This window comes from Neodiprion lecontei, chromosome 1 (assembly GCF_021901455.1).
Source record: "Neodiprion lecontei isolate iyNeoLeco1 chromosome 1, iyNeoLeco1.1, whole genome shotgun sequence".
Taxonomy (NCBI): Eukaryota; Metazoa; Arthropoda; class Insecta; order Hymenoptera; family Diprionidae; genus Neodiprion; species Neodiprion lecontei.
The window spans coordinates 30,579,088-30,593,380 of NC_060260.1; the positions used below are offsets into that span (position 1 = coordinate 30,579,088).

Below are 14,293 nucleotides of genomic sequence, written 5' to 3' on the forward strand. Positions count from 1 at the left end.
CGCAGTAGCTGATTCTAATCCACGTGGATCATGAAAGTAAAAAAAAGTTCGCTTACAATGGAACTTGCACATCTGGTTGACAGTGGTGATAACAGTGTTCGGTCAGTCGATCTAACAATAAGGTCAGTTACTTTTTAACGGAACATCATCGTATCAAAGGGTCGACATCGGGAACAATGAAATCGGCTTACTCAATCCAGAAATGATTAATCGAGTCATAAATCGCATGGTCGAAAGTGGAAAGTCCAGCTAGAATAAAATCTTGATAGGCAAATCTACAGAGAAGTGCAACGAGAGGTTGAATATTGTGATGAGAATGAAAAAGGATTTACAGATGGGTGGAAGTGATTGCGATATTTCAGGGAGATCAGACCCGGGTCCACGGAAGTACCGGGATGTTCGTTGAGCCCCGAACCTCGATCGCCTCGCGCCCCCTTCCATCCAGTTTGGTTGGCCTCCCGCGGAGGAAGAAGACACTTCCGAGGGTAGGGGAGCCAGAAAGGGAAAGGGTTGCTGTCTTAAGTGTAAAAGATTATCAGAGGCAGCGGCAGTGGCAGCCCACTTCTTTCGCCGGGGGGGTCGGACGGGGTGGAAGGGCGGAAGGGCGGAAGGGTGCGGGGGGAGGTAGGGGGGAGGGGGGGCACGTAGCACGAAATGAGGGTTCCTGAGTTTTTGCCAGGCGATCAATAAAACTCTCTGTGCTCTGCTCTTATACTTGTCGTATAACGAAGTAGGCTGACTGGCGTAAGGGGTTCGCGGCGTTCCGGTGCGTGGCCCGGTGCGTGCATTAATTCCACCCCCTTCTCCACCCTCAACCCCCGCAAGGCGGAACCCTCGTTTCCTCTCCACATCTTCTTGCTTGCCTCGACTCATCAACGCGAAGCTGCGCGGCCCGTGGTGAGGGGGTGAAGGGGCTGGGGTCGGAGGAAGCGGAGAGGCGACGTGTTTTAAGAAAACGTGACGCGTTCCTTCCACGTTCTTCTTCGTCCTTCTTATTGCGCGCTCCGAGGTCCTCTCCCTCTCCCTCTCACCCCCCCCCCCCCCCCCCCCCCGTCGCCCCTCTCACTCTCTCTCGCACTCTTTGTCTCATCCCTCCCTCGGGCACCCCTCTCGTCGAGCTCTCGATCACTCCGTCTCTCTTTTCTCACCCAACCCTCCCCCTCCCCCGCCCCCGCCTCCGCCCACTGTCCCTCTCGCACTCGTTCATCCCCGCGCTTACTTGCCTGCTTGCTTGCTTGCTTGCTTGCTTGCTTTACTTACGCAGGTACCCACATCTCCAGCCCGATCCATAATTATCGCCAACGATTCGCTGTCGCTGCCAACTTTCTTTTACCACCGGAGTTGTGTCTTTCACGTGCAGCTCGCAGGGTTCTTACGTTGCAGGACGCTTCACGTTTAAACGCTCGTTGGACGCCGTTTCCGCATTTAGAATTACGCAAGCCGAAGCGTTTCGAGGATGCTGGTTAATTGCACACAACAGCTCCAAGCTGTATCGATATTTCGGTCACCGTTTCAAATCGTCATCCACCTCTCTTGTCCTACGAGGGAAAAAGTCGTGCGCCGGAGGTCCTGGCCAGCTCGGCATAATTTCAGACGAGTCAAATGCTAATTCAATGATCGTTACCGACTATCCGCCGGTTATTCAACGATACGATTGCCCAACTCTGTATAGGTTGGAATTATTGTAACGAGGTGTGCTCTATGACGACACCGAGATCGCGTCCACTTGAATTACGACAATTATTATTCCTAACCAAACGGATGGATTACAAATTTTTAATCGTAAAATATGGGAACTACTACAGATTCTGGGGAGTTTCGGATCACGCTGTTGCTGAGAATAAAAGAGAGTGAATTTGACCAAACAAGACGCATACTTATAGCTTCCACAAATTTAAGTTCTCTAACTAATTATCGTGCAGCGGATACAAACTATATCGCGTGACTAATGCCAAAAGGGCGTTTAAAAATTGTACGCCCTTTTGGCTTTTCAAAACCAAAAGGGCGTATAATTTTTTTTTTTGTGCCAATCGTTTTGTCAATATATTCTAAGCCTAAAAATGAAAAAAAAATTTTCAAAGCCAAAAGGGCGTATATCTCAAGTTATAAAGCCAAAAGGGCGTATTATTTTTTTGATAATAATTTCTAATTTATTCCTTACTCAATAATATGCAATTTTTATTCAAAATTTTGAAAAATCTTGATTTTTTTTATACGCCCTTTTGGCTTTAGGCCGGCAATTTCCTAAAGCCAAAAGGGCGTGTATCTTGAGATACGCCCTTTTGGCGTTAGTACATCTAAAAATTTTTTTTTGCAGATCTTTACGTTTCGAGTGATTTTAAGTCGAATGGCAAAAAAAAATTTTTTTATACGCCCTTTTGGCATGGATCCCTATCTAACTGCTGTAGTACGCCCTTTTGGCATTAGGCACGCGATATACAAGTAAATTAATTTTGATTATGGCCTGCTTTTTTCCGATATCACAAGGTATAATATGTATATTGGAAAGTCGGGGTTGTTGGCAAAGTCTTACGCTGTATTTTTGCGTCAAACATTTGACTTTCCATCCCAATTTCATCTCAATTGGTTTCACATTTTTTTTTTCCTGAATCCATTCACACATCGAGCAGGTATAAAAAACTGTCTGTGATAGAAAATGAACACAATGTATATCCAAACTGAAAGAAGGAACATTAGGATCAAAGCGAGATATTTTGCAAAAACAAATATAATCAAAATTGTAAACCGAGGTATCGCATCCTTTTTGGCAGGTTAATTCAACTTTATTTATCTAACAGAAAACTTCAAGTCTTGACACCACCGGCTCCAGACAAACTTTCTGGAAAGTAATCATTAACGAGGAAAAATTTTCACCGTGCAATTCGTTCGGTTCGCAATTTTTGAATATTCTAAACCGCCGGCTGAGAGTATTCAGGCCTCCCGAGTCGAGAGCAATTTTTCACTGTATCGAGAGAGCAGTCGGTCTGAAACGGACATTCACGTTCTACTGTATAGGTATAATATGTATACGATTTATTACCGCATGCGACGAGAAATAATTCCGAAGGCGAGAACGATAAGGAACGCGTGCTCCAGCCTCCGTAGAACGGTTTCTCGCACCTCTGCGGGCGCTGTATCGGCTCCGGGCATCTCATTAAGTCATCTCGTTGAGATAATTAAATAAGAAAACTTAGATCACGCCTTCGCGATAGGCGAATAGCCCCACGCCATGTCAGACTAGATCGACGCTTATAGCTATGAATACTCGGCATTAAAATCTTACCGTCTGTTACATCCCATCCGGCTAGGACCATCTGATCGTCGAGCAGTATATTTGCCAGTATTAGAATCGGGATCTCGCATGATTTTCTTTTTTTCATTCGAACGGTGACGTATCGTCTAAGACTCGCTGTATTTCACAACGGTAAATAGTTGTAAGTGATCTTGTTTTCGGAAGAAAAAAGTAGAAATTTCTTCCCGATTATACGACCAGAGTAGGTATATATGACATATCAGGGCCTCATAAATTTCCTGTAAGAATACTTATATTGCGACGATTGCCGTGTAAATTTCCACCGTCGCGAAGAATTTATTTTACTGCATGCATTTGCCGATTCAGGTAGGACCTGGTGGGTCCTTGCATGACTCGACTACGGGGGGTTCATCAGAGTGAGAAAGCCACGTCAAGCGGCCCTCGGCATCCCTCGCTGATAGAGTCTGGTCATTTCTTCCGTGGTTCTTGCTGTACCTCGGAGAATAAGAAGAAGAAGAAGAACAAGAAGAAAAAAAGGTAAAGAAAAGACGAAGAAAATAGGGGAAAGCTGCGGGAGTCGAATCCTGGGAAGAGATATCAGCCGGATCAGTTGCCACGGACAAATGCGGCCCGCCTACGGAACACGTCCGATCAAGCCTCAAGGTTTTCGTATATCGCCGTCACACACGCGGATGTCACGGCTGGCTATCCCGGCAGGGATATTCCTGCAGGATGAACGGGACGAGCGAAGGACCGAGTGACGCGATCGTGGCCGGCCGTCAGTAATTGCCGGCCCACGCGGATTCTGCTCTGATCTGATTTCGTTTTATTTCTTCCCCCGGCTCTCAATCCACCGCCGACACCCCCCCCCCCCCCCCCCACCCTTCCCCTCTTCCTCCCGCTTCTTTTTGCCAGGATAAGCGGTAGAGGAAAGAAAGAACGGAAAAGAGTGATGGGGGGAGGGAAAGTGAGAGAAAGACAGAGAAGGAAAACTTTGCCAAGAATAGAAAAGATCGAGACGAGAGGACGCAGCGAGACTGACTTGATCTTCACCTCGTCCAGTGTCTATGACGTTCCTCCGTCCTGTGGGAATTGGAAACAACGCATCATCTGCAGATCAGCGATTCGGTCCGTTTCATCGGGAGAGGATGCAGCGGTTTCCGATCTCCGGAGCTTTGCCGCTACATTAGCTTTTCACATACCTTGCAGCGAACGATTTTTTATCACACGTGATTACGGTTTTGAGCGATATTTTTTTTAAACTGGCACACGCTATCAGCTGTATCCGATAATTTTCGAGGAACGTATTAGCCTTTTTTACTTATCAGGTCCCAGGTAATTTTGCTCATGATTTATTAATTATGTGTGATCGTCGCTGTCAAGTGTCGCTGTCATATTATAAGCCGTGGTATAGGAGTCTCCACAAATTCCTGAATAAGGAAATTTCGGGAAGTAGGGATTACAAAATTTCCAAATCGTTTCTTCGATTCGTTTAAAAATTCGCTGTATTGTCAATTTTATGATTTTCAGTTATTATTACATTCACGTTCAACGGCAACTGAACAAAAGTAACGAACATCTCGAAACTCGAATGGTATTGACATAATTGTTCAGGGAAATGAAATTGAACAAAAACACACTAAAACAAAAATGAAACCGGAGACCGGAGTAAAAGTATGGAGATTGAAGTCAGCTGCGCGCTGATTTCCGCACGCATCAGATCGGCGCTCTTGTTTCAAGGATACAGGTTCAACGCAAAGTCCGCTTTCTGGCGAGATCTCGCCGAGTATACGGGTTCCCAGGTCTTATATACTCGGTCGAAGGAAGCCCTTTTGGAGAAATGCAAATTTAGCGGGGACTAAATGAGAGCGTTCCTGACCGAAATCCGAAATCGCTCGTATTGAGATTCTGGGAATGGACGGCTGATGAGCGTCGGAACCGTAGGGCCGTGCCTAACGACGCTCTTAATTCGGTCTTACTTCGATAAGTAAATTACATATTTTCCCGACGTCTCAATCGTAAAAAGCCAGAACGGCGATTCCGGCCTCCGGCACACCTGGTGCACGTACATCAAACACGATTAGGAGTTCTTTGACGGTGGTTGATGCGAGTTCACACGACCAACGGAGGTGGATGCTGGGCCCCGTGGCACACAGAAGTGTAAGGAGGACTCCAGTTCCATCGCTTCCAGGTGACTCAGCACCGACCTAAGCGGCGTCGACCGCGTTGATGCCCCCCGCGGAGAACGATGCTAATTAATTCTCGACAGGGTTCCGCGGGGCCTCGCGGCGAGCCCCCGGAAAGTATCGAGGAGTCCTTCGGGATGATTGCATCCGGAGATGACGACTCGGGGACTCTCGAAGCCTCGTCGTTCCCTCGAATATCTCGGACTCCGCGAACGGTTGTTGCAGGCGGAAAGAACGAGTTCACTCGACTCCGCTTCGAGCAAGGGGTGAATTTTATTACGAAGAAAATTAATTGCGATTCGAATGATCGCGTTTTGGCGGATGCCGTAATCGGTGTATCGATGAAACCCTCGTTCCCGGTGCATTCATCCCGCGTATTATATGTATACCTTATTCGATCCGCAAAAACCGACTGAAACGACGCGATTTCCGCCAGTGGTCAAAGTGATCGCTCATCTGCGCAATATAACCGTAAAATTTTTAGTAAATTTATCGCGCTCCGTTATCCAGGCTCCGGTGATTAAACCGACAGCGTCACACCTCTGGCGGTGTTATAATTATACGTGTAATATTGTAATATAAGGTATATTATTCAGGTACAACCTGAACTGCTGCAGATCATTGCCAGAGGGAAATCACCCCGAAGTGTCGATCGATTTCTAACGCGGTTTGAGGATTAAACTTGTTCGACCTCCTCACCCGCGGCACTCTTTGAGCCAATAATTTTCATCGCCCTATAAAAATCGACCCGCGTTGTGTTTCACCGTCCACCGACTGTGTCGCCTACAAGATATACCTACGCACAATTTTTTACCTCTCAGTCTTTCTTTCGCGCAAGGCTTAACTCGGTTTCGAAAGATCATCACCGACGCCGAAAGTTCGTGTTTAAGGATTTCAGGTAAAAAGTGCGTCGCCTGTTCTCACATACCGACCCGAGTTACGCACGCACGTGGAAATGGACGGTATAGCTAACCCTCTCCCTCTCTCTCGCTCCCACACTCCACCCTCTCTCTTCCTCTCGGTTTGCTTCGCTCTCCCAACGGGGGTTCGTCGGGTTCTACCCTCCGCATTCGCCTATCGTAATTAATTCCTTCGCTACGCCAAAGGACTTTCAAGGAGTTGGCAGTGCTGACCGAACAAATACACCGCGTGACCCATGCACGAGCAGGATATTATACCTGTATGTACACCTACGTGCAGGCAGGCACCCCGCTGGGGCTAACTGTACGGGCACGCATACCTACCTGGGCGATATTCCCGAAACTTGCCAAAGGAAGACAAAACTACGGAAAGACGATGTATTGTTCGCAGGGCGAGCCGACCCCCACCTCGCACAAATTACACCGACGTCAAGGTTTCCTCCCCTGCAAAAGTAACCATACGTTTATACCCACAGCTCGCTCAGGTATAAATTAAAATTCGGGACACTCTGAGCTCGTAAAATTTCTATGTATGTACTTCTTCTTTAAGTGACCCTCTGACTGCAGGTATGCGCTGTACTTGTGTTTCACATGTTCCGTTGTGCAGGCTGCACATTCAACAGGGGTATGCTATACAATTTTACAACATTTGCGCTGCTTGGAATTTTGTAAGTTGAGGATCGCGTCACTCGTTTGACGAGGGATGTGTTGGAAAGGCGATTTGCACCGAGCGTACGGTCTCTAAGACAAGAATTCCGAAATACTGTACGGTCTCCGCGACCATCCGGTCCTTACATTTGCTACCCAAGACAGCTACTGCGGCTCAACTATTTCTTTTTTGTTCATTTCGAGCCGGGGACCCTTTTCCTTCCTTTTCAGTTTCTCTTTTGGCGGTGCTGGGGCTCCTCTTCCTTCGCCTAATGGGCGCCAGCGTCGCAGTTCCCGGATCGGTAATTGGTCAGAAGTTTAGTTGAAATCGTGCGGTGTATAGGTATATCGGAGTGAAGATTCTGACACAACGAAATGATTTGCCTCCCTTATTTGAATATCATATCTGTTGGAAGATCGGCGGGTGAAACTAAGTTGTTTATCGAATGTTAAGAGTTGTACGCAGGTGAACTTGAAGGAAAAACCTCACAGTCGCGTTAGCAAACGGAGGTGTAGCATGAAAGAAGGCAGGATCCTCGAAGCAACGGCGTCGCGACGCTCGGTGGTTCGTCGCGTCGCTTTCTTAATTATCATCTGTCTATCTCTCGGCGTAAGAGAGGAAGAGGGTGAGGACTCGTTTGGAAGGGGAATAAAGAGCGAGGGAATGAACGAGAGAGAAAGAGAGAAAGTGAGAGAGAGAGAGAGAGATAGAGAGAGAGAGAGAGAGAGAGAGAGAGAGAGAGAGAGAGAGAGACCTCGTGCATCCGGAGTGAAAGAAGAGGCGAGAGTGTGCGGAGAGTTAACGAGAGAGGTAGAAAGAGAGAAGGAGAGAAAGAGACGAGAGAGAAGGGACGCGTCTTACTCCGCCCAGCATCCAAGATGGCGTTGGCAGCTGCCCCCCTCGTCATTAAAATCAATAATTAAAAAATACATCCATAGGCGGGCTTCACTCTTCACTCTTCTAGCAAACGACGGGGTTGTGCGCGCCTACATTACGCCCGATCCCGCATGTGCACATCGCGTCTCCCCGATGAGAACCTCTGCCTGGCACTGGGGTGGCTGGCCAGATAGCCACGATCCGGTGCCACTGGGCGCTTGGCTCTGTTCCGCACCTACCGGGGGTTCCTTCGCCGAGGAACTGATGCTTGCGAGGGGGCCGAGAGGGAGGGGGACCCCTGCAAGTTTTCGAAACCACTTGCCGGCGCTCAGGTGTCGAACAGGTGATTGTGCGAACGCTGATCGGATCCGACTTTTCCTTCTCTCTCTCTCTCTCTCTCTCTCTCTCTCTCTCTCTCTCTCTCTCTCTATCCCTCTCTTTGACATTGCCATGTTACCCATGTCGTAGAGAATACTTCCGTTACCACCCTAATATGTTCAGATTATATGTACGAATATTGTTTCATCCGGTAAATCGACAGGTGTATCTATTCGCTGCCGATCGAATAGGTGTAACGTATCGATATGTATATCCGTAAACACAGGGTGAGTTGATGTAAGGTATACGATTATACGAACAACCGATCTGTAAGCCGATATTTTTCTTACCCGCTGACAACCGTTTCTAATAGTAAAAATCGCGCAGCGCGGGTAATTGCGTTTATACTATCTCACCGTTGGGTATTACAAGTTTCTCTTTTCATGCATCGCATGGACAGCTTGCACCATCCTGCATCCGCCATCATCACCTCGGAGAGTTCCTGCTGAGCTTCAACACAGCTTTTGCTAAATCACTGGTGGTAATTGTTGCGAATGGAGCACCTGTTGAAATCGACCGTAATAATTTCTATTAAAACTTGCGTGGGTTATATACTCTTAGCCTAAAACCCAGGCGGAATAACCAATTAATGTTAAAATCTTAGAGATCTTGGTAATTCAAAACCGTGCCATACCGCTAAAATATTTCACCTCAGATCACGACTCTCGGTGAGAACATATTATTCGACCGTATCGCAAAACGTTGCTGGAAAATTCACTGGAACAGCGTATAGGTAATTTTTTTAAGTGCACCTTTTACGAATTCATACAGCGTGTTTGGGACTTGTAAAATTAAAATTAACAAAAGCGACAGTGGCCTTCCAGCTCGTAGGCCATATGTGAGGGGAAGGTGATCCTTCCTGGGATTTGGGACGGCTGCAGGGTTGCTGCGAAGTGGTAAAACCAGGTAAGCTTGGCCTCAAGAGCGCGGTGCAAACTCTAGAATCGTCGTTTCGCGTGCGTTGCTGTTTTACCTGCAACGCACCGACTAGGGTCCGGAAAGCCGCTCGTGCAGAAGACGAAGAAGGAGAAGAAGAAGCAAAGGAGGAAGATGAGGAAAAGGAATAAGAAAAAGAGGCGGGGGGACGGGGTTAGGGGGAGGGAGAGGAGGAGGAGACGGTTGTCCGGCCGCGTTCCACCTACGTTCCACCTATAGCTGCCACCTACCTACCATTCTCTACCGACCATTCTACCAACCGATCTACACGTGGGCACGAGGATTGCCACATCTGGTGGGGAGAGGGCCCGGTCGGTGGGCAGGTACCCTGGTAGAGGTAGCCATGGAGGTGGGACCCCTCGTCACTTCCTCAGTTCCTCGGTTCCTCCACTTCCACAGCCGAGTCTGAGGAGGCAGTCATATCGCGACCGTTCCAAGTGCCGCTCGTGTGTAACAACAGTCGCTTCACCGCTCGCTCCTATCCCCCAAGTAACGAGTCTTACCCTCCGCAACATTATCGTACCGTATCGACGCACGGCCAGTTTTCAGGTGAACGTGACCAATGAAGTGTGAGTTTTTACAGTGAGTGACAAGGATAGGAATTACAGAAGCATCCACGACGTGTACGGGGCAGTGCGACGTTGATCGATGGTGTCATGTGCTCTTCTTGAAACACTCGACGAAACAAGTATATGTCAAAAAGAAGAAGAAAGAAAAACAAACAAACAAACTATCGGTGAACGAGGATAATTATGAAATTTGGCTTACGAACTCTACGTGAGTTGGTAAAGCGAATGATCAGGTGCGATTCACTTATCAAGGCTATTACGATCTGAGATATCCGCATCGTACGACGGAAGACATACATAACGTACATTTCGAATTCGAAGTCGCCAACGAATTCTTCTCGCCAAAGGATAAAAAAAAAAAAAGGTTTGTCACGATTTTTTGAAATGATGATGATATGTGCTCAACCTGTGTAAAATCTCGACAGTAACCGTGGTAAAACGTCTGTGCTTAGGAAATCGTTCGAGACTTCCTCGGCGTGGATGCCATAGTCCGAAAAATTAGAGTTCCCAATTATTTTATATTTCTTAGACAATACGGCCCCGTGTTTTTTCGCACCTCTTCCGCGAATCGTCCCCTGCAGAGTCAAAAACGCGATACTCGCGCCGAAATCAGCGATCGCGCGGTGTTCTTCGGGGTTCTCGCTGAAGAGGAGCGCAGGCGCGGGGTTTTCGCGACGGCGGGACACCTCGTGCGTGGCGTCATCCATCCCTGTCCTGCGGGCGGCCGAGGGCGAGTAGGGGTCGGTTTAGAGAGTGGAAGGGTAGTACGGCACGTACGTTTGCCGCGGCCCGCGTACTGGAAGGGCGCCCGGGGGTGGGTTTCAGCGGAGGGGTCGTGAGGGAGTTCGGTGGGAGGGGGGGTGGGGTGGGGGGCGAGGGTGGGGGTCTTGGAAGAGGCGCCGAACCTCACGGCGCATTCACTCATCGGCCGTCGCCGACGCCGCCACAACGCACGCAAACAAGAGTCACGGTACGTCTGTCACAGAGGGCGCCCCCCTCCCCCCCCCCCCCCCCCACCCCCCCGCCGCCGCCAAATTCGACGAGACACACGTTGCAAAGTTTCAGTTCTGCCCTACTCGTACACCTGTATTTTCTAAATACCTCGCGTCGTACAACGATCCTTCGCTAAGATTTGATCGTCGATATGTGCCAAGTGCTACCAACGTCGGACGTTTTACTCCAAGTTGTTTGTTGACCCCCCCCCCCCCCCCTCCCCCCTCTTTCCCTCCGCCGCCCATCGACACCCCCCTTACTTTTGACAACCTACCTTCCTACCCCTCCCCGCTCCATCCGCCCCCTCCACCCCTGCCTTGGTTGGATACACCGGCCGGTGGTCCCACGTTGTTGTGTTCAGTGAAAGAACGAAGCGATCCGCGATTGATCAAGGAAACGGAGAAAACAAATTCAACGGCACCGCGTGATTCATCGCTACGTTGGCGTATCGGGGAAGAGGAAAAAAAAAAAAAAACATGTATACATGAAACCAGTGATAATTTAATATAGTTCGTTTTTAATATTATTGTTAACAACTCCTCGATTTCTATGTATAATTCTTGTTCAAACGAATAATTCACGCCGTGCTGCTAAGATGCATGCCTAGAAGTTGACGATGATGTTCTTGTTGTTGTTGCTGTTTGAGATAGTTTTTGTTGTCAATCGGCAAAGTGCTCGTTCCGATATATAATTTTGTGGGTGACCAGTGCAGGTGACAGCTGATTTTTCACAACACAACGTATAACATAACGCTGTTCGATCCTGCAGTGACATAATCCAACATAATAACGACCGATATTTAAACGCGGTTCGCTCTGATTGTGTGAAAACGGATCAGCGTTCAGCGTTGTGTTAAATTTTGTAAGTGATTATTGTTTGATTTCTTCTCGATTCTAAATCCGATCCGTCATTGCAATTAAAAACCGATAAAATTCTGCGCGATTTTCTTGCGCGACTCGCGCTGGGTGTCAAAGAATTTACGACAAAGTTCAAGGTGTTTTCAAACTCTTCAACAGTTTGTCGACAATGCTTGCACGGGTCAACAAAGTTCAGTTATCTTTTGTTTATACCGAGAAGCTACCCCTGCGTACGTACGTCTCTTTTACTACAATTATATTGCAAAATGACATATTCTACCGGTCTGATTCGTAATTCGCGCATTGCCTTTATACTTACACAATTTCAGTGTAGAATTGTTATTTCCGTTCTAACAAGCAGAGAGTTTCTGCAGTTAATTTCGTTTCAAACGTGTACCGAAACTTTCTCACTCAAAAACGAGACGCGTATGAGATTTGTTTCAAACTTGACAAGTCTCACTCAACTTATAACGCGTTCGAAACTTCAAGATGATTGTCAACTGTTTCCCCTTCGTATATGTTTACCACGCATGAAATCTATGGATTCTCTACACATACCTTCATTAATGGCTAATCCACAACGTAACGCAAGAAATGACTTTGTTGCCCACTTGCAATGCTTATTGCTTCGAAGTAGCGTGGAATGTTTATTATTCGTGGAACGAAATTTGAGTGAAAAACTTACTACTCGCGGATCACCGGTTTTCCGGTTAAAAAATTTCAAGACAAACTCGTTTCTCTCGTGTACCTAATTGTTTAATTAATATTATTCGACGCGTGGCAGTTCCTCCTCGTAAAACTTTTCGTACACGGCGCAGCACGTGAGTTTGACAATAAATTTCGCGGGAAATTTTGGGCGGCGCTACGACGGCGCGTCGACGCCTGGCTGGCACGTTGCCGTTTGTCGTCACTGCGACGTTATACACCTGCGTGTATTCCGGTGAACAAAAATAGGCATACCTTGTGCCTGCCCGAGGGGGAATTTGAGATGGCAGATACATCACGTCGTCGGATTGTCTGTCGCTTTCTTATTATCCGTTCACGCATCGCGTTACACGAAACCTCCAATTGAATCGTAACCCGTTACAGGACCACATGCGTGTTATTGCCGATCACAAAGTCGGATGTAGATCGTAAAAATGACTCGTTAACGTCGTAGAAAGCAAAGATTTCTGTGAAAGTTTGTTTTAATTGTCAATTTCAAGGCTGATTGCGTACGTATAAATCCCAATCTGTGGAACCTAGAAGATAGATCTCTGCGTTTGACAGACCCGTCGAAGAAACGAAGAGCGAGGAAAGGGACTCGCGCGAGATAAAACGAGGATCGGTTAAAATTCAGGTCGACGGATTTTCTTGCTGATCATCTAAGAGTCCTTACCGATTCTGGCAGTATGTAACACTTCACACGTTTGCGTTTGCCATCGGGAAATTCGATCGTACAGCTCATGGCGGCAATAATCGATGAAATTTTTTCAAACTTTTAATAGACTCGTGACTTGCAGTATTCTTTTTCGGTCCATTTCACCGATGAGTGAATGAGTGAAAAGCAAGAATCAATTGTACCGGCTTAGAAAGTGCAGTAGGTAAACGCTGATTCGTTGATTTCGACGATAAAATCTTTAATACTGCACCGTCAATCAATTCTACGTAACACCGTATCTCATTACGGTCTGACGATGAGAAGCGTTAGTAAGGACCGATCGTTTGAACGGTATCGAACTTTCCTCGAAGTTAAATCTTATACTCGCAACGATATTTACGACCGTTTCTAGCTGGAGAACAAATATTTCTTCCGTTTTTCCGTAACCGCGAAGACTTCTTCAATTATCAACGCATTTCCTACGTGGATCGTGACCATGGGAACGTTTAGCATGAACGGATTAGTCAGACACGACTTTTGACATGCTTGTTTATTACTCAATGGCACCGCAAAAATTATTTCATCGCTAAACCGTTTGTTGCCCCTGACTCCGGGAGCCGCACAGCTCAAATCCTTCGCCTTGATATTTCGACACTGCTATTTTTAAAATCACCGTTAAAATAATGGTGAACTTGGATTCGAACGTGAGTAAGTCCCGACTTTGAGCCGCAACTGCATTATTTCGTTCACAAATGCGCGAAACAGGTCAAATGCCATAGCCGATCGATCGCAAATCGTGTCAAATGAAAAACAAAAGATATCGTGTATATTTCGATATGTAAGGGAGAAGAAAAAGAAAAAAAAAAAAACAAACAAACAAAGAAAACGATTCGTGGTTGGGTGATTTATTTTTCAATTTCCAATTTTTTAGTCACGGCGTCCCATCCAGCAATCAGGACGGACCTTGTCCGCATATATGGAAGAGAGGCGAAAAAATCAGGAAGAATAAAACGAGGTGTGAAGGCGACAAGAAAAGGGGAGCAGTGGCTTCGTGACAATCCGTACGATCGACGAAGAGGAAAGATGTCCAGTGTCGCGGGAAGTCCTGCCGAGATGCCCCTCCAGTCCCAGTACTCGTTGAGGTGGAACAACCATCAGACACACATCCTGCGGGCCTTCGAGGACCTCCTTCACGCGGAAACGCTCGTCGACGTCACCTTGGTCTGCGCGGAGACGAGCCTCAGGGCCCACAAAGTCGTCCTCAGCGCTTGCAGGTAAGAAACGTCTTCGAAATTATCGCTTGGTTGGAGCTTCTG

General features: G+C 47.3%; 1 protein-coding gene across 6 annotated transcripts in view; it reads left to right on the plus strand.

The window, feature by feature from the left end:
* LOC107224376 (protein jim lovell) overlaps positions 1 to 14,293 on the plus strand; it is a 123,246-nt gene that overhangs the window by 101,158 nt on the left and 7,795 nt on the right. For 4 of the 6 annotated variants that reach the window (XM_046739520.1, XM_046739532.1, XM_046739513.1 and 1 more), the window contains one exon: positions 13,909 to 14,251. In XM_046739520.1, the coding sequence (XP_046595476.1) occupies positions 13,909 to 14,251 (343 nt within the window). Of the gene's footprint in view, positions 1 to 10,705; positions 10,738 to 11,384; positions 11,622 to 13,908; positions 14,252 to 14,293 lie in introns of those variants that run through there. The other 2 variants (XM_046739541.1, XM_046739526.1) reach the window with 2 other exon arrangements.